Source organism: Phoca vitulina, unplaced genomic scaffold (genome assembly GCF_004348235.1).
Source record: "Phoca vitulina isolate PV1807 unplaced genomic scaffold, GSC_HSeal_1.0 scaffold74, whole genome shotgun sequence".
Lineage (NCBI taxonomy): Eukaryota > Metazoa > Chordata > Mammalia > Carnivora > Phocidae > Phoca > Phoca vitulina.
This window is the reverse complement of record NW_022589777.1, coordinates 6,700,066-6,723,075: the sequence shown is the minus strand read 5'-3', so window position 1 is coordinate 6,723,075 and position 23,010 is coordinate 6,700,066. Positions and strand designations below refer to the sequence as shown.

General features: G+C 35.0%; 1 protein-coding gene across 6 annotated transcripts in view; it reads right to left on the bottom strand.

Moving 5' to 3' along the window:
* Positions 1–23,010, bottom strand: part of TMEM135 (transmembrane protein 135) — a 241,943-nt gene that overhangs the window by 133,123 nt on the left and 85,810 nt on the right. For all 6 annotated transcript variants that reach the window (XR_004298025.1, XR_004298024.1, XM_032393606.1 and 3 more), the window contains 2 exons: positions 16,117–16,244; positions 13,479–13,571 (listed from right to left, as the gene is read on the bottom strand). Coding sequence is in view for 4 of the 6 variants with exons in the window: in XM_032393606.1 (XP_032249497.1) it covers positions 13,479–13,571; positions 16,117–16,244 (221 nt within the window). In the remaining 2 variants the exon portion in view is untranslated. The remainder of the gene's footprint in view (positions 1–13,478; positions 13,572–16,116; positions 16,245–23,010) is intronic.

The window sequence follows — 23,010 nt, the reverse complement described above, 5'->3', positions numbered from 1 at the left end:
AGTAAATTCTCTGCGGAAACCAAGTTACCTATTAAAATACTACTACAACAGTGATGGGGAAGGAGGTGCCAATAAGAACAAAAGGTGGCCTAGGCCTAACTAGGAAGGGCTAGGGCCAAGAAGAACAATAGCGTTTTAAATTTCACAGAAGACTGTGATTCCCATTCTTTTGGGAATCACTGGATAGAGAGATAGGTGAAGCTCAGTGAACCACAAATAAACTTTTTTTTTTTTTTTTTTTTGATACGGGAAGGGGTGAAGCTCTTCAACTTGCATGCAAAATTTAAGGGGCTGTGCACAGCAAGGGGTACTACCTAAAAAGGTATTAAGAACCACTGTTTAAGAACTCTGTGTAATAAGAGTATCATTATTCCCACAGGAAAATGCTAAAATAATTATATTTTCTTAACACCTCAGTAGATTAAAAGGTATCCTTATACTCTGCTGAAATTCTAAATTTTATTATCTTCTAACAACATTATTGTATCTAATTAGATGGACAATAATGTTTCTTTTCTTTTTCTGGAAACCCTAATGTATATATTCTTTGGCTAACCTTCTGAAACTTTGAATGACACTATATGTAACACATTTCATAACTAAGGTTATTAGGGAGTATAGCAGGCATGGTATAACTTCTAAATTCTAAATGTTTATATATTCTTTCTCCTTCTCTCTCTCTCCCTCTCTCTCTATATATGTTTTGTGTTCTACAAAAAAGCAGAAATTACAGATTAAAGAAAAACAAAGTGGAAGGTCCCAACAATTGTAATGGCTTACTAAGAGATACTACTTAATCATCTCAGAAAGTCTTTCAAGACAGAATAAATTTTCATCTCCCAGAATGTTTTAGAACAGTAAAAAAAATAGTGCCTTAAAGTACAGGAACAGATAAAATAAGAGCAAGAGTTCATGATCATATACTGTTATATACAGGAGATAAAACAGAGTAAACTTTTCAGAAGACAACAAGGTAATTTAAATTTTCTTCCTGTGAAGATAACATGACACTGAAACATGAATATGTCAAGAATTTATAAGCCAAATTCATGGTATTTTATTCACATATTATAGAGTTCATTTATTCTGGTCATATCTGCCTAGGAGTTTCATAACTACAACAGTATAATTTAACAATTCAAACCATGAGTATGCTTAGAATAAGTATGCAATTTGGGTATTTTAATCCATGCCCATGTTTGAGTACCCCACAGTTTTAATTTATCTAAACTAATACTAAATATCAAAGCAAATTCCACAGCAATTCTACAAGACAAAATCCATCAAAACAACTTTCTGAACCACAAACAAAGCACTTCCTAGAAAAAGGAAGAGAAGACTAGTTCTTAACAGCCCACCTAGGGATAAACTAGATGTTACCAATGCTTACTGCTGAGTTACTATGATCACAGTTCTTTGTGGCACAAATTTTTTAAGCAACCCTGGAAACAACTTCAAAGTTTTCTCAGAATCCCACAGTGATACGATTAAGATTTAAGTAAATTGCCCTCTTACAAGGTGTCAGGAACTAGCTGGCAAAGCATGCCTAATTCTGTAAAGGGAGGGAGGGAGACTGGGAAAGATGGATGGATGGATGGATGGATTGGAGAGAGGGAGGAAAAAAGTAGGAAGGAAAGAAAGTTAAACCAGTATAGATGAAGACATACTTATGAAGATAGATATATCTTTACTTATGTATCTGTACATATGCACATTATATATATGTGTATGTGTTCATAACTACACTGTATGTTCTTACCTCATTAAATGCTTTGGAAAAACTGGTTACACAATTGAGTACAAAATATATAATCTCTGAGTAAAGATTTCATTATTAAATTAAGTTTTAGAGATTTAAAAATTAGAACTACCACTACTTGCTAATTTGAAAAAAAACACTGCTAACCTTCCATATTCTGTATCTTCCACTCTATTACTGCTTTTTTTTTTTTTAAGATTTTATTTATTTTTTGACAGAGAGAGAGGCAGCAATAGAGGGAACACAAGCAGGGGGAGTGGGAGAGGGAGAAGCAGGCTTCCCGCTGAACAGGGAGCCTGATGCGGGGCTCGATCCCAGGGCCCTGGGATCATGACCTGAGCCGAAGGCAGACGCTTAACAACTGAGCCACCCAGGTGCCCCTCTATTACTGATTTTATTAAAAAGTATTAAAAAAAAAAAAAATTAAAAAGTATTAACTGTACACATATCACAATGGACAACTTAAATGTTGCTGTTTCCCACTTTCTACCCTCAGAATTCTTCTTATTCTGGGTTTTTACATTATAATCTTCTCACATAGCCTCAACGACCACCTTTAAGAAGAAAACTTCCAATCTTACTTTTACGACTATCACGCTTCTCCTGAATCTAGACTCATACTTCAAGCGGCCTACTGGCTGTCTCCACCAACATATCATTGATTTTCTTCATGAATTAAAGGCATAATTATATATTCCTTTTCCTTAAAGTAAAAACTATAATATTAAAAAAACTTCACTTTAGGGGCTAGGTGTGATATATATAACTTCAACCTCTGTAAGATATATATAATCTAGTAAGGGATCTTGATATTTAATGGAATCTTAATAAAAATTTGTGGTAAGTAAAAAATACTTTTTCGAAGCAAACAATTAACTTTTACATAATTTCAGATAAACATAGACCACACTTGGTATTATTTTTAAATAAGATACATTATAAAGCAACTTGTAAAAAGATAAGGCAAAAAGATTTGCTTTCCTATGTTTTAAAGTTAACTCCAAAAATTTTTTTTAATCTCCTTTTTAAAAAAAATAAGCCACTACCTTCTAGATAATACTAAAAGACTAAAATTTAAAGTTTTTAATTAGATCCCAAACCAGGATTTGTGCTTGCTATACATAACACACATAAATCCCCCCACCCAAAAAAAAGTACTAGCAAGCTATTTCCAGGATTAACTGCATCACCTAATAAACAACAGAACTAAATCAACACATATTACCAAGGGTTCGACTACTTAACAATCACATCAAGGTAAGGATCAATTTTTCTTCAGAAACCACGTGATAATCCTTATTAAAAAGCTACATTTAAAATTTTGATTAGGTTACAATACATTAACAAAAGAAAGAACAAGAATCATATGATCCTCTCAATAGATGCAGAAAAAGCATTTGACAAAGTACAGCATCCTTTCTTGATCAAAACTCTTCAGAGTATAGGCATAGAGGGTACATACCTCAATATCATAAAAGCCATCTATGAAAAACCCACAGCCAATATCATTCTCAATGGGGAAAAACTGAGAGCTTTCTCCCTAAGGTCAGGAACGCGCAAGGGATGTCCACTATCACCACTGCTATTCAACATAGTATTAGAAGTCCTAGCCACAGCAATCAGACAACAAAAAGAAATCAAAGGCATCCGAATCGGCAAAGAAGTCAAACTCTCACTCTTTGCAGATGATATGATACTTTACGTGGAAAACCCAAAAGACTCCACCCCAAAACTGCTAGAACTCATACAGGAATTCAGTCAAGTGGCAGGATATAAAATCAATGCACAGAAATCAGTGGCATTCCTATACAACGAGACAGAAGAAAGAGAAACTAAGGAGTCGATCCCATTTACAACTGCACCCAAAACCATAAGATACCCAGGAATAAATCTAACCAAAGCGGCAAAGGATCTGTACTCAGAAAACTATAAAATACTCATGAAAGAAACTGAGGAAGAAACAAAGAAATGGAAAAACGTTCCATGCTCATGGATTGGAAGAACAAATATTGTGAAGATGTCAATGCTACCTAGAGCAATCTACACATTCAATGTAATCCCTATCAAAATACCATCCACTTTTTTCAAAGAAATGGAACAAATAATCCTAAAATTTGTATGGAACCAGAAAAGACCCCGAATAGCCAGAGGCATGCCAAAAAAGCAAAGCAAAGCTGGGGGCATCACAATTCCGGACTTCCAGCTCTATTACAAAGCTGTCATCATCAAGACAGTATGGTACTGGCACAAAAACAGACACACAGATCAATGGAACAGAATAGAGAGCCCAGAAATGGACCCTCAACTCTATGGTCAACTAATCTTTGACAAAGCAGGGAAGAATGTCCAATGGAAAAAAGACAGTCTCTTCAAAAATGGTGTTGGGAAAATTGGACAGCCACATGCAGAAGAATGAAACTGGACCATTTCCTTACACCACACACAAAAATAGACTCCAAATGGTTGAAAGACCTAAATGTGAGACATGAGTCCATCAAAATGCTAAAGGAGAATACAGGCAGCAACCTCTTCGACCTCAGCCGCAGCAACTTCTTCCTAGAAACATCGCCAAAGGCAAGGGAAACAAGGGCAAAAATGAACTATTGGGACCTCATCAAGATGAAAAGCTTTTGCACAGCAAAAGAAACAGTCAACAAAACCAAAAGACAACCGACAGAATGGGAGAAGATATTTGCAAATGACATATCAGATAAAGGGCTAGTATCCAAAATCTATAAAGAACTTCTTAAACTCAACACCCAAAGAACAAAGAATCCAATCAAGAAATGGGCAGAAGACATGAACGGACATTTTTCCAAAGAAGACATCCAAATGGCCAAAAGACACATGAAAAAGTGCTCAACATCGCTCGACATCAGGGAAATCCAAATCAAAACATCAATGAGATACCACCTCACACCAGTCAGAATGGCTAAAATTAACAAGTCAGGAAACGACAGATATTGGCAGGGATGCGGAGAAAGGGGAACCCTCCTACACTGTTGGTGGGAATGCAAGCTGGTGCAGCCACTCTGGAAAACAGTATGCAGGTTCCTCAAAAAGTTGAAAATAGAGCTACCCTATGATCCAGCAATTGCACTACTGGGTAATCTACCCCAAAGATACAAATGTAGTGATCCAAAGGGGTACGTGCACCCCAGTGTTTATAGCAGCAATGTCCACAATAGCCAAACTGTGGAAAGAGCCAAGATGTCCATAGACAGATGAATGGATAAAGAAGATGTGGTATATATATACAATGGAATATTATGCAGCCATCAAAAGGAATGAGATCTTGCCATTTGCAACGACGTGGATGGAACTGGAGGGTATTATGCTGAGCGAAATTAGTCAATCAGAGAAAGGCATGTATCATATGACCTCACCGATATGAGGAATTCTTAATCTCAGGAAACAAACTGAGGGTTGCTGGAGTGGTGGGGGGGTGGGAGGGATGGGGTAGCTGGGTGATAGACATTGGGGAGGGCATGTGCTATGGTGAGTGCTGTGAACTGTACAAGACTGTTGATTCACAGATCTGTACCTCTGAAACAAATAATACAATATATGTTAAAAAAAAAAAAAGAAGATAGCAGGAGGGGAAGAATGAAGGGGGGGAAATCGGAGGGGGAGACGAACCATGAGAGACGATGGACTCTGAAAAACAAACTGAGGGTTCTAGAGGGGAGGGGGGTGGGAGGATGGGTTAGCCTGGTGATGGGTATTAAAGAGGGCCCGCATTGCATGGAGCACTGGGTGTTATACACAAACAATGAATCATGGAACACTACATCAAAAACTAATGATGTATGGTGATTAACATAACAATAAAAAATTAAAAAATTTTTGATTAGGTTAAAGCACTCCAATTAATATTCAGAACAGATCATAATGTATCACTACCTACAAATTTTCTGTGAATATCTAATGTCTATGGATAAAACACAAGTGCAATAGCTCACTTAAAAGAAATGAAAGCAGAATGCTTTAAAACAAAAGTTCAGTACCAAAAGTAAAAAGAGAACAGGAAATAAAATAGTAACTAAGATCCAAGTTATCACCTCACTTCCAAGTAACCTCTTTGTGCCTTAAAAAGTTATAGCTTTTGATATCAATAGTACAATTTTACTTTGGTATTTAAACACATGTTTATCTTCAAAGAAATGTTTGATTTTTTTAACCAATTATAAAAAAATAAGACCTAGACTAATATATCAAGAGAAAAGAACTGAGCACTCAACAACACACACATATATATAAATTGGTATATGACATATATATAAATTGGTTACAAATCCACGGAGAAAGAATGGACAATTGAATCCCTAGTGCCAGAGAAAGTGACTATTTGCCAGCCAAAAAAAAAAAAAGGGGGGGGGCAGGATGGGGAGCAGGGCAAAAGAGATCCTATGGCAAGCAGCCTCTAATATGGACCTAAACACATTTCCACGTTTTACAAGGGATGGACATATTAACACTAAGAAGCTCTAAAGTTAAAGATATCTATTGTAGTCCTTAGAGCAAGCACTAGAAAAAGAAAAACAAAAAAATACTAGAAAATGGACTGAAAAAAAAAATGTCTTCTTCCAGTTTCCAGTTTCTGTCCAAGGAGCTCAGAAGTCATCACTTAGTCTTAACATCAAGTAAAAAGCTGAGGAAGCCGGAAACACAACTCTTCTTAGATTCCTAAGAGAAGCAAGGTCACCCTGCAAACTATTGCCTCCAAAACTGAAGAGATGATAAATAGATACAGAGAATCACAGTTTACCAGAGCAGAAACCAGCTGAAACCTCAAAGAGAATAAGAGCCAGGAGAGGAAAACCTAAACGGAAAAATAGTAGGAGGCTCCGTGGGACAAGTCTGAAGAGTGAAAAACTCCAGGGGGACTCAGTCATAGGGGGACCCTCACACCCTTGTGAGTTTTACCTCTGGGAGCTTAACTAAGGTCCCACGGTAAATACCAGGGGGAAAGCCCCTTGTGCTTCCAAGTAGGGGGAGTCAAAAAGGAACCATTTTTTTTAACATAAGCCACAGCACTCAGTTCTTAACAAGGCCTGCCTTTGGTAGAAGCTAGTTAACAGAGCCTGATCTACTAGGGTATGATGAGAGCCTAACTGACATGGGGAAGGGAAATACCCAACTCCAGCCAGCTTTAGAATTCCACATGGAAGAAAGCAAAATATCCAACTCCAGCACACTCTAACCATCCTGGCCCCACCTAAGAGGAAAAGAAAAACTGAGAAATACTTGTGAAGTTCACAGTCTAGAGACAGAGGCTCACTGAAAGACTGAGGCCTAACCACAGTACTATAGAACAGTTTCCTTCCCCCCCACACCCCCACACTTCACCCCCACATTACTAAAGGCTATTCCAGCAATTCTTTTCACCTGGTGCATCATGTCCGGCTATCAAGAAAAAAATTACAAGGCACACCAAAATGCAAAAAACACAATCTGAAGAGACAGAGCAAGCATCATAATCAGACACAGCAGAGATGTTGGAATTATCAGACCAGGAATTTAAAATTAAAACAATGATTAATATGCTAAGGACCCTAATGGATAAAGTAGATAGCATGTAGGAACAGATGAGCAAGGTAAGCAGAGAGATGAAAATCCTAAGAACCACAAAGAAAAGGAACTAGAGCAGAAATGAAGAATGCCTTTGATGTAATCACTAGTAGACTGGACACAGCTGAGGAAAGAATCTCTGAGCTAGAGGATCTATCACAAGAATCCCTGTAAACTGTAAAACAAAAAGACCAGACACCGGGAAAAAAAAACCCAATACAGAATATCCAACACCTGTGCAACAACTGCAAAAGGTATAATAACATCCACATAACAGGAATAGATGAAGGAGCAGAAAGAATGAAACAGAAGAAATATTCAAAGCAATCACGACTGAGAATTTTCCTAAATCAATGTCAGACACCAAACCACAAATTAAGAAAGCTCAGAAAATACCAAGCAGGATAAATGCCAAAAATAAAAACAAAAAGCAACACCTAGGAATATCTGACTAAAACTACAGAAAATCAAACATAAAGAAAAACCCTGAAAGAAGCCAGAGGGAAAAAACCACCTTACCTATAGAGGAACAAAGGTAATTGCATCCAACTTCTCCTGAGAAACCATGCAAACAAGAGAGTGGAGTGAAATATTTAGTGTTGAGAGGGGAAAAAAAACCCCACAAAAAACACCAACCTAGAATTCCATACCCTGAGAAATCATCCTTCAAAAGTGAAGGACAAACAAAGATTTCACCAGACAAAAATTGAGAATACTTGTTGCCAGTGGACCGGCTCTGCAAGAAATGTTAAATGTTCTCTAAAGAGAAAGAAAACAATACAGATCAGAAACTCGCCTACATAAACAAAGGTGGAACATTAAAGAAAAAATAAGTGAAGGTAAAATAAAAAATTTTATTTTTCTTACTCTTACTTGATCTAACAGATAACAGTTCTTTCAAAATAATAATGTAACAATGTAATAAAAGCAACAATGTAATTGATTGTGTGTGCTTATGTGTATATATATATATGGTGTGTGTGTGATGCATGCTTATATATAAGTGAATGACAGCAATGATATAAGGGACAGGAAGAAGGAATTAGGAAGATATTGTTATTGTAAGGTACACTCACTACCTATGAAGGGGTATACTGTTATTTGATAGTAGACTAGGCTTAGTTGTAAATGTATATTATAAAACTAGGGCAACCATTAAAAAGTTAAAAAAAAAAAGTATAACTGATATACTAAGAAAGGAGAGAAAATGGAACCACATAAAATATTCAGTTAAAACCACAAAAAGCAGAAGAGTAGAAGATAGAAAATGAAAACAAAGAACAACAAGGAGAAAACAGTAATGAATGTAGTAAATATTAATCCAAGTATATCAATAATCACTTTGAATGTCAATAGTCTAACTATGCCAATTAAAACACAGAGATTGTCAGAGTTGATCAAAAACATGACCCAATTATATATTGTCTACAAGAAATCACTATACAGACACCTGCAGATTAAAATAAAAAAGTACATGAAGAAATGCTCTACACCATATACCAGCAAGGAAATATAAATTAAAACAATCAGATCCTACCACATACCTATTAGAATGGCCAGAATACAGAACACTGACAACACTTAAATGCTGGTGAGGATGTGGAGCCACAGGATTCTCATTCATTGCTGGAGGGTATGCAAACTGGTACAGCCACTTTGGGTAACTGTTTGGCGGTTTCTTATAAAATTAAACATACTCTTAATATATGATACAGCAATCATAACCCTTGGTAATTACCCAAAGGGGCTGAAAACTTATATCCACACAAAAACCCACGCACGGATATTTATAGCAGTTTTACTCGTAACTGTCAAAACTTGGAAGCAACAAGTTGTCCTTCAGTAGGGTAGAACACAGCTTGTGGTGCATCCAGACAGTGGAATATTATTCAGCACTAAAAAGAAATAACCTATCAAGCCATGTACAGGCAGGGACAAAACTTAAATGCATATTACTAAGTAAAAAAAGCCAATCGGAAAAGCTTACATACTGTATGATTTTAACTATACAACGGTCTGAAAAGGTAAAACTGTAAGAGAGTAAAAAGATGACTAGTTACCAGGGGCTAGGGGGAAGGTGGAATGAATAGCCAAGCACAGAGGATTCTCAGGACAGTGAAATTACTCTGCGTGATACTGTAATGATCAAGACAGGTCAATGTAAAAACTGGTGACTATGAATAAGGGCCATAGTCTAGCTGACAATAATGTCAATTTCCTGGTTTCATATTATACTACAGTTACATAAGATGCTATCATTGGAGGGAAACTGGGTTAAGGTTTCAAGTGGCTCTATGTACTATTTGTGTAATTTTCTTTTTTTTTTTTTTTTTTAAAGATTTATTTATTTATTTATTTGAGAGAGAGAGAATGAGAGAGAGCAAGCACATGAGAGGGGGGGAGGGTCAGAGGGAGAAGCAGACTCCCTGCCGAGCAGGGAGCCCGATGCGGGACTCGATCCAGGGACTCCAGGACCATGACCTGAGCCGAAGGCAGTCGCTTAACCAACTGAGCCACCCAGGCGCCCTATTTGTGTAATTTTCCATGACTCTATAATCATGTCAAAGTTAAGAGCAAAAAAAAATATAATAAAACAGACCACATAGTGACAATCATAATAAAAATAACATAAAATCATATGGCAGAACTAAACCAAATATATCTGTTGTATAAATAAATGTATATGGACTGAACTTGTATATCAAAATAAAATGATTTTTTCAGATTGGCTCTCCAAATATAACCCAAGTTTATGTGGCATGTAAGATAGACGCATCAAGTGTTTCAGGAAGATGAAGACATACTAGGCAAATGCAAGCAAGAAGAAAGAAAGATAACTAAAAATTTGGAATTCAAGCCAAAATACATGAAATGAAATAAAGAACATACTTTTTAATGCTAGAAATTGCACCTCAAATTAAAGATACAACCTAAAACCATATCCAATAGCATAGATCTTATGGCTAACCTTTGAACTCCCAATGAAAGACAATGTACTTTTTTTTCAAATGTTCAAAAAAAGTCACAAAAATTTAGCATAAATTCAGCCACAAGGAAAACCTTATTGAGTTTTATACAGAGAAAATACTATGAACAACATTCTCAGATAAGAATGCAATAAAACTGGAAATTAGTAACAAAAGGGCCCTCCATCTTCTTAAGCTCTCTACTAAATAATTCTTATATTACAAGAGAAATACAAACTAAAATTGCAGAATTTCTAGAAAATGATGATAATGAAAGTACTACATATCAGAACCTATGGGCTATAAATAAAGCACTTATCAAAAGAAAATTCTGCCTTAAATACTTATATCAATAAAACTTAATGAAAAGAAATAAGCAACAAATGAAAAGGTTTCTAAAAGAAAAGCAAGTTAATCAAAAGAAAGTAGAAGGAAGGGGGAAAAAATAAAAACAAGAATTAAGAAACCAAAAAAGAGAAGTAATAAATAAGATGATTTGTTGGAAAAAAAAAAATCAATAAAATTACTAGCTAACTTAATAAAAAAGGGAAATAGCACAATCACACAAAATAAATAACAAATTGAAAAATAACCATTGAAAACATAAAATTCAGTCAAATCATAAGACTACTTGGTACAACTCCATGTAAATATAAAAATCTTTATAAAATAAATACTTTCTGGGAAATAGAACTTTCTAGCTATTAGAGAAGTTACTGAACGTCCTTATTGAGCTCAAAGTTTAAACAGATCAATTACATAGAGGAAACTGATAACTTTTCCTAAGAACTACCACCCCCAGAAGAGTCACCATGCCCAGGTTTTACAGAGAAATGGGCCAAATACTCAAAGGCCCGAAAATTCATGGCTACTTAAACTACTCCAGAGCAAGAAAAAAAGAAGGAAAACTTCTGAACTATTTTATGAAGTAAATGACACTCAAACCTGATAAAGAAAACAGAAAGACACACACTCAAACACACAATTACTAGCCAATCCACAAATAATGGTATCATAATCAACTCAGGTTCACTCCAGCAAAGCGAGGGCTATGGAATGTCAAGAAATCCATTCAGCTCACTCCCTCAAAATAACAGGTTTACTGAAAAGATCTGGTGATTATCGCTTTAATCACATATTCAAACTTGGAACTACTTAGAACTATGGACCTCCTGATGGCTTCAGCATCATCTATGATGTATATGCTTACCAAAAGTGTTCAATCATAATATAATCAAGTCTTCAACCCAAACTTCAGTTTACAGGGAATACGCAAGTTAAGTGAACCAATCAAACAATTCCATGAGGAAAAAATTCAGACAAAACCAGAAAAGTTTTACACACAAGACAACTGGCCTGATCACATCAATAAATCAATGTCATGTGGGGAAAGTGGGAAGATTAAGCTAGATTAAAAGAAAATAAGGAAATATAACACTATACTAGAGTTGGTTCAAAAAAAAACAGCGATAAAAACATTCTAGGACACTATGGACTAGATGGTATTAGGGAATGACTTAATTTTCTTACATGTGATAATAGTATTGTAATTACACAGAAAAATATCCTTATTTTAAAATATGCATGCTGAAGTATTTAGAAGTGTCATGATGTTTACAATGGTTCACACACCACACACACAACCACACAAACATATAATCACTTACAAATAAGTAAAAACAGCAAAATGTTAACAACTGTTGACTCTAGGTGGTTACACAGGTGTTCAATTTCAACATTTTCTGTTGAAAAGTAGGCAAATAACTTCAAAATGCTCTTATTACTCAAGTGCTAAAAATAAATAAATTAGAGCAAACTTGGTTTAAACATCTTTAAAGTTTCACGTATGAGTTACATATTTTGAAATCATATTCTAAAACAAGTGTTCACATTTTTAAATGAATCAGGAAGTTAATAATCAGAAGAATAACTTTCTCATTCCTTATGGGCAAAAACCAATAATAACAGTTAACACGTAACATTTACTATGTGTCAGGCACTGTTCTAAGCACTTTTACATACATTAATTCCTTTAATTGTCTGGACAGACATGTGACTAGATTATCACTGTCTCCATTTTCAGGTAAGGAATAAGCCACAACACAATAAGTGACAGAGTCAGCTGCCCCAGCCAGAAAATACAGCTCCAGAATCCACACTCCTAATACACAATACTATTCTACACGGTACTATCAGGTGGGACAACCTATGTTTCTAGCAATACTGACTTGATGATGCTGGAGTAATAATATCCCTTGATTTTAGTAATATTAATAATCCAACCATATTATGATACAAGCAAAGAACCAAAAGTTTAGACACCAAAAATTTAGACACCATTACATTACTTAAACAAGAGGCATTAAAAGTGACTTCAGGTGGTTTAAGTAAATATTTGGTTATCTGATAAAATCTATCTATACTTTTACTATGGGATCAGTGATTATAATGAATATCTTCATAAACTGGATGATGACCCAATCTCGGTTAATACATGACCCCTTGATTAAAACATGACCCAATCTTGACTCTCTGGGATAAAGATGGAACCAAAGCAGGTCCCAGCAATGAAAATAATTATTTACGAGATGGTAAAATTCTTTTAGGCAAAAGCTTTACCTTCAACTATTTACCTGGCTGAATAATTTACATAATAGTTTGTAGCATTTTATGGAAATCTTATTATGTCACATGAAACATTTTCTGGTTTATATAAACGAAAATATTTTTTTAAATGAGAAGATACCTTAAAAATAATAACTGATTTAACAGAGGTCACTCAATGAGCTTGAAGCAAATTACAGATGTAGATGACAAGAGAAAACTACCATTAATTTTCTTAGGTGGGATAGTGGTATTGTGGTTATGGAAAAGATCTTTAATTAGATTTGTGCATGCCATGTCTTAGGCACATTCAAGAAGTCTCTAATACTTTAGTAAACAAAGGCCAAAGGGTATTATTATTCTATAAAGTCAACCTTTATATTTTTACAGGCTTAATAAACATAGATAATAATATTAAGACAAAATTAAATTTTCCATCAAATATTTGCAAGACTAAAAACATATGTGAAAATATTTTTCATCCCTGGACTACAATAAATAGTAAGTTAAAATAAACTTACTTGGGGTGGAGGACAGTAAATCAGTTCTACTAAATATGTAGATATATAAAACTTTACCTGCTTTTTCTTTCAATTAGAATGGCCACATAAGATGCTGGCAAAGCGGCACCAAAGCCAGGACTCCAAGAGTAGAATTTTCCAAGTATCTTCCTGAAATTCAAATTTGGAATGTTTGTATGAAATTTCTATTTGGTTATTTCAGTTATTACGAATAGAAATTCCCCCTTCTCAGTCCACCCTCTACCTAATGTCCCACAGTACCTCAAATTCAACATGTCCATAACCAAACTCATTAGCTCTCTTCTCTATCCCCATGAATTTGCTTTCTCTCCTCTATTTTCCTAGGTGAATGGGATCAACACCTACCTACCCACTCATGTGTGACGCTTTGAGATATCCTTAGCTTCTCCTTTTCCCCCACACATTAAATCGTTCCCTTAAATTTTTCCATACACAATTTCTCTCTCAAATTCCTCTCCAACCTGCCACCCCTGCCTCAGTTAAGTCCCTCACCATCTCCTATTCTAGTTATAACAGCAAACTAATAGGTATCTCTCCTTCCAATAATTTAGTCAGTCATATTCATTCACACATTCCCTGGATCCAATGTTACTCACTATGCAAATCCTCTATGTTCTCAGTTGCCTTATCTATCAAATGGGAACAATAATAGTACCTATCTCATACAGTTATGAGAACTACATGAGATATTTCCTAGCACCATGCACAGCACATAGAAAGTGTGAGGAAAATGTTAGCTGTTATGATTACTATTACTACTATTACTATTATTACTACTACTATTTTTTAACACATGATAAATATTCAACAAATGTCTCCCCTTCTTTGCTTCTACAACCCTTGATAACTTTTCCTTACAGTACTTATGTATTTTATATTTTTTAGTTTTGTGTGTATATATTATTTTTCACTTACTAGAATATGTCCCTTGAAAATAAGAACCTACAAAGTGTCTCACACACTATAAATGGCCATTAGCTGATTGGGTTTTTAAAGAGACCAAAAAGTGGTGACTGGGTGGCTCAGTCGGGTAAGCATCTGCCTTCAGCTCAGGTCATGATCCCAGAGTTCTGGGATCAAGTCCCCCATCAGGCTCCCTGCTCCATGGGGAGTCTGCTTCTCCTTCTCCCTCTCCCTCTGCAGCTCCCCCTGCTTATGCTCTCTCACTCTCTCTCTCTCTCAAATAAATAAATATCTTAAACAAAAAAAAGACCAAAAAAAGATATTTGGAAACATTAGAAAGATTATTTTTTTCCTTTCAAAGACTATTATGTTCCTAAGAAAGGGAGAAGCAGCACACAGAATTTGCAAAAAGTGATGTGAACAAAGTTGGCCGACTGCTAAATAACACATTATAAGAAAAATGTATGTACATACACATAAGGATTAAGAATCACTGATGAAATGGTATTTTTTTTTTTCTAACTGAAGCTTAGCTTTAGAAGAATTAGAAAACCAACAGAGCATATATAACATGGGTATTTCTAAAATGAACATCAGAAACCCTCGGCCTGAGAAAACCAGAAGTGATTTTCCCTCCAACATAAAATCTATAAAGGCCTTAAGAAGTTACTGAATGTAAAAATTAAAGAAAAATAACTCAAGGAGTCAGTTATAGGAGTAACACAGATGTTTTTATAAGTATTGAAACTATAAACCCAATAAGTGTTTTCCATTTCCACAAGTTAACCAAACAGGTTCACAGAACATAAAGAAATATGCTACAATAGCAATTTATGATTATTGCAATATTTTAAGACCTAATTATCTTATAACTTTATTTTTAGTGTGTGAGCAAGTATTAGAAACTTTCCAGAGAACATATGATAGAGTTTCTTACACACATTTTCAAGTCAAGTTTAAAGGCATGATTTTCTCAATAGTATAAACCTTATCAATTATTTTCTGCATAATTTAAAAGTTTATAAATATTAATGTATTGAGGGAAAAAAACTGTAAAAGACATATGAAAATTATCTTTTTAACTGTAGTTAATGTATACCTACAGAACTACTCTGAGCAACACTAATATGAGAAAAATATAAATTTAGTATTTTAATTTGACCATTTTAACAAAAACACTAGTTTGGATTTTCAACAATCACTAGGGAAAAAGATAAGTAAACACATAATAAACATGTTAGGTGTATCATAGAACTAAAAACTGAATTCCATAATCATAGGAAGCATGAGACACAGGTAATCAAAAGACTTAATCAGGACCAAAAGTTTCATCAATAGGATATGCCAGAAGTTAATTTACTGTTTTACATATAAACACGAGCATTTTATAGTCCTTTTGAAGTCTATTCGCTGCATGTGGACCTCACCTATACTCATGGATGGGTGCTTTGAATTCCTGATCCATGAAATTGAAAAGCTAAGAAAGCATAATCAACAACTTGGTAAATATAGTAAGCCTCAAAAAATGCACGATCCACCAAAACACTTTTGCTATATAATCACTGCAATAATTTAAAGTTTATATGACATCTTTAGGCCAAGAGGCCCACAACTCCTCATTTCACAAGCTTTCTTTGAGATAAATAAATGTCTTTGATGGAGAAAAAAATATACAAGCAGTGACCTGCACAACATTTATAAAAACATCCATTTGTTTCAGTTTCAACAAAGGAATCTGTATTAATCTCCAGTGGTGATTATGAGTACCAACCTTAAAATGCAAAAGAAAGCCATATACAAGGCCCCATTAGCAGTCAGAAATGAAGCAGATTGTAGGATCTCAGGGAGTAGTTTGTGTAAATAATAGTCTAATTTTCGTTTCCGGAGAATTGCTGCAATCTGGAAAGAGAAAGGCTTTTTTGTTTAATTCAACCAATTTTTCCCACTTAAATTAGCTCTTAGGTGAAAGGTACTGAATAATAGCATATATTTTAAAAATTAAGTTAAAACTGGTATTTTACTGGTTCCTCTATAAAAATACAATTTCTGGGACAGAAAAGAAGACACTTAAATTTACTGAAGATAGGGGCGCCTGGGTGGCTCAGTTGGTTAAGCGACTGCCTTCGGCTCAGGTCATGATCCTGGAGTCCCCAGATCGAGTCCCGCATCGGGCTCCCTGCTCAGCAGGGAGTCTGCTTCTCCCTCTCCCGCTCCCCCCCCCCTTGTGCTCTCTCTCTCTCTCACTCTCTCTCTCAAATACATAAAATAAAATCTTAAAAAAAAAAAAATTTACTGAAGATATAATGGGTAAATTATACACCAAGAAATTACAACATGGGTCATAAAGAATAACTTCCAAATGGTAAATATTTGTAATAACTTGAAAACAGGTTTAAACTGAATAATGGAATACATTTTTAAATGGAAAAAAAAAAGCACAATTCAAATAGAAATTGAATGCCAAAACAAAAATATTTTACAGATATTATCAGCCTGGATATTAGAAAAACTCGGTGACAGACACCAAAGAAATTCATTCAGCTATTCAAACATGACTACTGTGTGACAAAACCATGCTATGAATACAAAATGTAAAAAATAAAATTAATGATTTCTGGCCCACTGGAGCCCATTAAAAAAAAAAAAAAGGCCTGAAAAACAAAGATTGAGAATCTAGTCTATTATGGGTTGGTACCACAATGTTACCAGAACACGGAAACAGGAACAAGTTCCTATGCAGAGAATGTACACAGAATCCTGTACAGAAGTTTGTCACAAAAAGATTTCATAAAGATATCACCCGATGAGTCTTCATGACTTATCTTTTAAATTTAGATTGAAAATGTATTTGTTTTTAGTGTTTTTTTGTATGTGAACTCCGAATTTAAAAGAAAGGTTTTAGGACTAAAACAAACAAAAAAAGCTCTGAAATAAGTTAACAATGATATTTAAAAATCAAGACCTAAGTCTTTAAGTATTTATCGAGTACACTATTAATGTTATAGGATATAAACAGAATATGAATTATAACATGGTATGATAAGATATGGATAAAGATATTCAAGAATGATTAAGTGTTAATAATACAATACAAAGTACCTTGGAAGTTTATCAGAGTTAATTTAATATACGTGTAGGCAGCAGTTTCATTGCAAAAGGGATATGAGCTATTTTTGGAAAAACAGAATTTTCACAGGCCACAGGGAAAAAATATTTTTCCATCATGATAAAACAATGTATCAAAGGAACAAAAGTTAAAACCACATAATTAGCGAATAAGGTAGGAGGTGTAAGAAAGGGCAGGACTGACTTGAAAGAAGACTAGAAAACTCTCTATTCACTCCCACATATCAATTTTCCTAAGGTCCATGATCAACAAATCCAATGGCCTCTTCTCAGTTCTTTTCTTACTCCACCCTTCTCAAACCTCTGAAACTGACCATCTCCTACTTCATTCAATTAAACAAACTGTTATTAAGTATTATGCCATACACAGGAAAAACAATGAATATCTAATCTCTGCCATCAAGGAACATAAAAGTTGACAAGGAAACAGACACATAAACAAGAAACTCTAATACGGTGTAATGCGAGACTAGAGAAAAAAGAAACTGCTATAGAAATATATATTAGGGAATTACTAAAAGGAGATGGGACTGGGCAGGTGATGATGTCTGAATGATATCACTGAATTTTCTAAGACAAATCTTGACAAATAGGTGGAATTTTGACCGGAGAGGTTTCTGTAGTTTCCGTGACAATGCATTCTTTTCATTTTCCCATTGTATCCCTAAATCCTTTTCCTTTGTTAGCATTTCTTCCTCAGATTGCTACTCATTCCAAATATGCTCTCTCCCATGGCTTCATCTACCATCTCAAAGTAGTAATTATAACTCCAACCTCATCCCTAAATTCTTAATCCATCCTTCTAATATCTACTGGACGTATCAAGAAATATGTACCACAGTTATTTAAAAAATCAGCATGTCCAAAGTGGAACTCATTATATTTCTCCAAAATGCTTTTACTTATGAGTTTCCCACCTTATTACATCCACCCAATTACTCAGGAACAAAATGCTGGTGTCATTTTCAATCACTCCCTGATCCTCAACCATCTCATCAGTTCTTTTTTTTTTTTTTTAAAGACTTTTTATTTTTAAGTTAATCTCCACACCCAATGTGGGGCTCAAACCTACAATCCCATGATCAAGTCACAAACTCCACCAACTAAGCCAGCCAGGCATCCCAACCATACCATCAGTTCTAATGGTCTCCTAGTATCTTCAGGTTTTGGAATGTAATGTCTCTTTCATTTTAGACTTAATAGTGGGCAGAATCTGCTACTCTGTTATATATTCAAGTAGATACCAAAAAAGAACCACCCCCCCAAAAAACAAGTCCCGCTGTTCCTAGAAAGGAAGAAACAAAATTATCCCTATTTTCAAATAACTTGATTGTCTAACATAGAAAAATAGAAAATCTCAAACAATATACAAAATAAAAACAAACCAACAAAACCCAACCTCCTAGAATTAATAAGGCAGTTCAACAAGGACACAGGACACAGATAAACATACAAAAATCATTTGTAGGGGTGCATGGATGGCTCAGTCGGTTAGGCATCTGCCTTCAGCTTAGGTCCTCCAGGTCCTGAGATTAAGCCCCACATTGGGCTTCCTGCTCAGTGGGGCGTCTGCTTCTCTCTCTCTCTCCCTCTGCCCCTCCCCACTGCTTGTTCCCTCTCTCTCTCACAAATAAATTCTTTTTTTAAAAAAATCATTTATACAAGAACAATCACCATATGGATACCAAAATTAAAAATACAGTAGCATTTATAAATCATCAAAAAAATAAAACACTTAGAGAAAAATCTACCTGTATAGGATTTGTATGCTGAAAACTACACAATGCTGATGAAAGAGAGCAAAGACAGAGTAAATAAATGTTTTGGACTAGAAGACTCAGCATGTCAATTCTCCCCAAAGTGACACAATTTCTATCACAATCTCTGAAAGATTTCTGCAGATAGATATAGGCAAGATTATCCTGAAATTTATACAGAAAAACAAAGAGATTATAAGAACTAAAACAACTTTGAAAAAGAATAAAGTGAGTAAGTCTACCCAATTTTAAGACTTATTATATTCATAGAGCAATTGGGCTTTGTGTTATTGGCAGAGAAATACACAAATAGGTTAATGAAATAGAATAGAGAACCTAGAAATAGACCCACACAAATACTTCCAACTAAGGACTTTTCAACAAATGGTGCTAGAGCAACTGGATATCCACAGGACAGACAATAAAAAATAAAAATGAAAAACAACCTTAACCTAAGTCTCAAAATTCACACAAAATTTAATTCAAAATGCATTATAGACATAAATGTAAAACATAACACTACAAAAGTTTAAGGAAAAAAAAATCAGAGAAAATCTTAGGGATTTAAGGCTAGGCAAAGAGTTCTTAGACATGAGACCAAAAGCATAATGTATAAAAGGAAAATCTGTACATTACACTTCACAATTAAAACTTTTTCTCTTTGGGGCGCCTGGGTGGCTCAGTTGTTAAGCATCTGCCTTTGGCTCAGGTCATGATCCCAGGGTCCTGGGATCGAGCCCCACATCTGGCTCCTGGCTCAGTGGGGAGCCTGCTTCTCCCTCTCCCACTTCCCCTGCTTGTGTTCCCTCTCTCGCTGTGTCTCTCTCTGTCAAATAAATAAATAAAATCTTAAAAAAAAAAACAAAAACCTTTTTCTCTTTGAAAGATGTGTAAGAATATAAAAAGACTAGCTACAGAATGGGAGAGAATACTTGTAAACTACATATCCAGCAGAGGACTAGTACCTAGAATATATAAGGAAATCTCAAAACTCAACAGTAAAAAAGTAATGCAACTAAAAAGTGGCAAAGATATGAACAGACATTTCATTGAAGATGCGCAAATGGCAGACAAGCACACTAGCCATTAAGGAAATGCAAATTAAAACTACAATGAGCTATCACTACACAAACATCAGAATGGCTAAAATTTAAAAATACTGGAAACACCAAATTCTGGCAAGAAGGCAGAGAAACTGGATCACTCATGTATTACTAGGGAGAATGCAAAGTGGTGTAGTCATTCTGGAAAGCAGTTTGGCAGTTTCCTGAAAAAATAAACAAGCAACTATCATATGACCCAGCAACTACAGTCCAGGGTGTTTATCCTAGAGAAATGAAAATGTATGTTCACACAAAATCTGGGCACAAATGTTTAGAGCAGTTTTTTTATATAGTAGTCAAAAACCAGAAACAATCCATATGTCTTTCAAGAAGTGACTGGTTAAAAAAAATGGTGGAGTGTCCATACAAGAGAATAGTACTTAGCTATGAAAAAGAATAAATGAGTGATACATGAAAAAATCTTGATAAATCTCCTAAAAAATATGAGTAAAAAAGCCAATCCCAAAACACTGTATAATGCATGATTTCATTTATGTAACATTCTTGAAATGACAAAATTATGGAAATGAAGAATAAAGTAATGTTGGCCAGGTATGTGGGAGGGAAGTGGGTATTGCTATAAAAGGGCAACCTCAGGGATCCTTTTGGTGATGGAGACGTTCTGTATCTTGACTACATCAATGATAATATTTTGGTTGTGATATTTTACTATCATTTTATAAGATGATACCACTGGGAGAAACCAAATAAAAAATACAGGAAATCTCTCTCCATTATTTCTTTTAACTGTATGAGAATCTGCAATCATCTCAAAATAAAAAGTTCAATTAAAAAAAAAAAAGCAGTTATCCACATGGTCAATAGGTAAACGAAATATGCTCATCATCATTAGTCTTCATTGAACAAAGAATTAGCACTACACACACATAAGAATGACTAAAATAAAAAGAACTGATAATGCAAAGTACTGATGCGAATGAAAAAACTGGAACTTTCATACATAGCTGGTGGGAATATAAAACTGAAGAGTTTCTTTACTATCTAATGAAATTAAATGTATACTTACTCTATGATCCAGCAATTCCTCTCCTAGGTATACATACTCAGAAGAAATAAGTGCTTATTTCCACCAAAAGTCATATTCATAGCACTATCTGTAATTACAAATACTGCCAAACACTATCCATCAACAATCAAGTGGATAAATTGTATATATTTGCATTACTGGTATACCAAACTGTACAGTCTATTCTGAGAAACAGGGAAAATCTTACACAAAACGTGAGAAATAACCTAGGACCTTATCATCACTGTGCTCTAATCCAGAGCTTCCAACCAGGGTTTACAAGTGGCCAAAATAATGATCCTCTCAACAGTTTGGGTAGTCAGACCTAGTAGGTAACAGAGCACAGTAATAAACATCTCAGTTTTCCCTAGTGTGGCACACAATTATTATTCCTAGGTATGCTACAGTGTTAAAAAAAGGTTAGGAAACACTGATCTCACCAAATAATGTGACAGTAATTGTACATACCATGTAGTAAGAGCACATGTACATGTATATAAAATCATTATCAGACATCCACAGGCACCTTCATAAACATATTTTTATAGCAAAAATATGTTGTAATGTTCATAAGTTTTGACCAAGAAATTCCACACTAATTAATCTCTTATGAATTTTCCAAATACACTTATATTTAGCTAAATACAGGTACATAATAGCACTATGATTAAAATATAAGCCTTTATTTATTTTAGTTATATAATCTAGTTTTAGAAGACTACTTAATGACCAGGAAAAAATAAATCAAAATATACAAAGTGAAAATGCAGACTACAAAACAGTATTTTTTAATGAACATATGGAACAAATATGAGAATGTTGTGCACTGGTCATCTCTGGTTGTGGCAAAAGATTATTTTAATCTTCTTTTTGCTTAGGAGTATTTTCCAGACATCTACAATAAGCATATGATGTATGTGTAAAATTGGTGGGAGATGAACAAGTATGAGAAAATGAGGATTATTATAGAAAAAAGAATCTGAACAAGAGACAGAAATAAATACCCCATGATGGAGTACAAAGTAATCATGAGATAATCATGAGATACAATTTTTAATTTTAGCTCTACAACTAATTGCCATGAAAGATCCTTGTTTAGATGTAATTCTTTAGACTTCAGTTTCCTCATTTATTAAAGAGATTGAATTAAATGACACAGGAGTGACATCAGCCAAATAGCAGAATAGCAGTTTCTAGCACTTAACCTCTTGCAGAAACATCAATTTGAATAACTACCCATGCATGAAAATACCTTCACAAAAGCTAAGGATTCCAGATGAAAGATTACAACACTGGATGGAACATAGAAATAAGAAAAGACACACTGAAAACGGTAGGAAAGACAATCTCATATTCTGTGTACTACCCGACCTCCGAGTCCAGGCAACCCAGTGTGGAGAGAGACACCCACCCAATAAAAGAAGAGTGAAGTGAGCATCCAACTTCACCACAAATCTTGGAACCAGGCCTGCCCTAGTGAAGTCAGGCACAAGGCCAACCCACGCAAACTATAGACTCAGACTCAAGACCCATCCCAGCACTAGGCTAACTCCCAAGAAACCAGGCTCTAAAGTTGTTCCAGGGACCCAAGCTTCAGGCCCAACACCAACGTCCAAGCCACAAGGCCTACCCACATAGGCCCAAGCACAAGG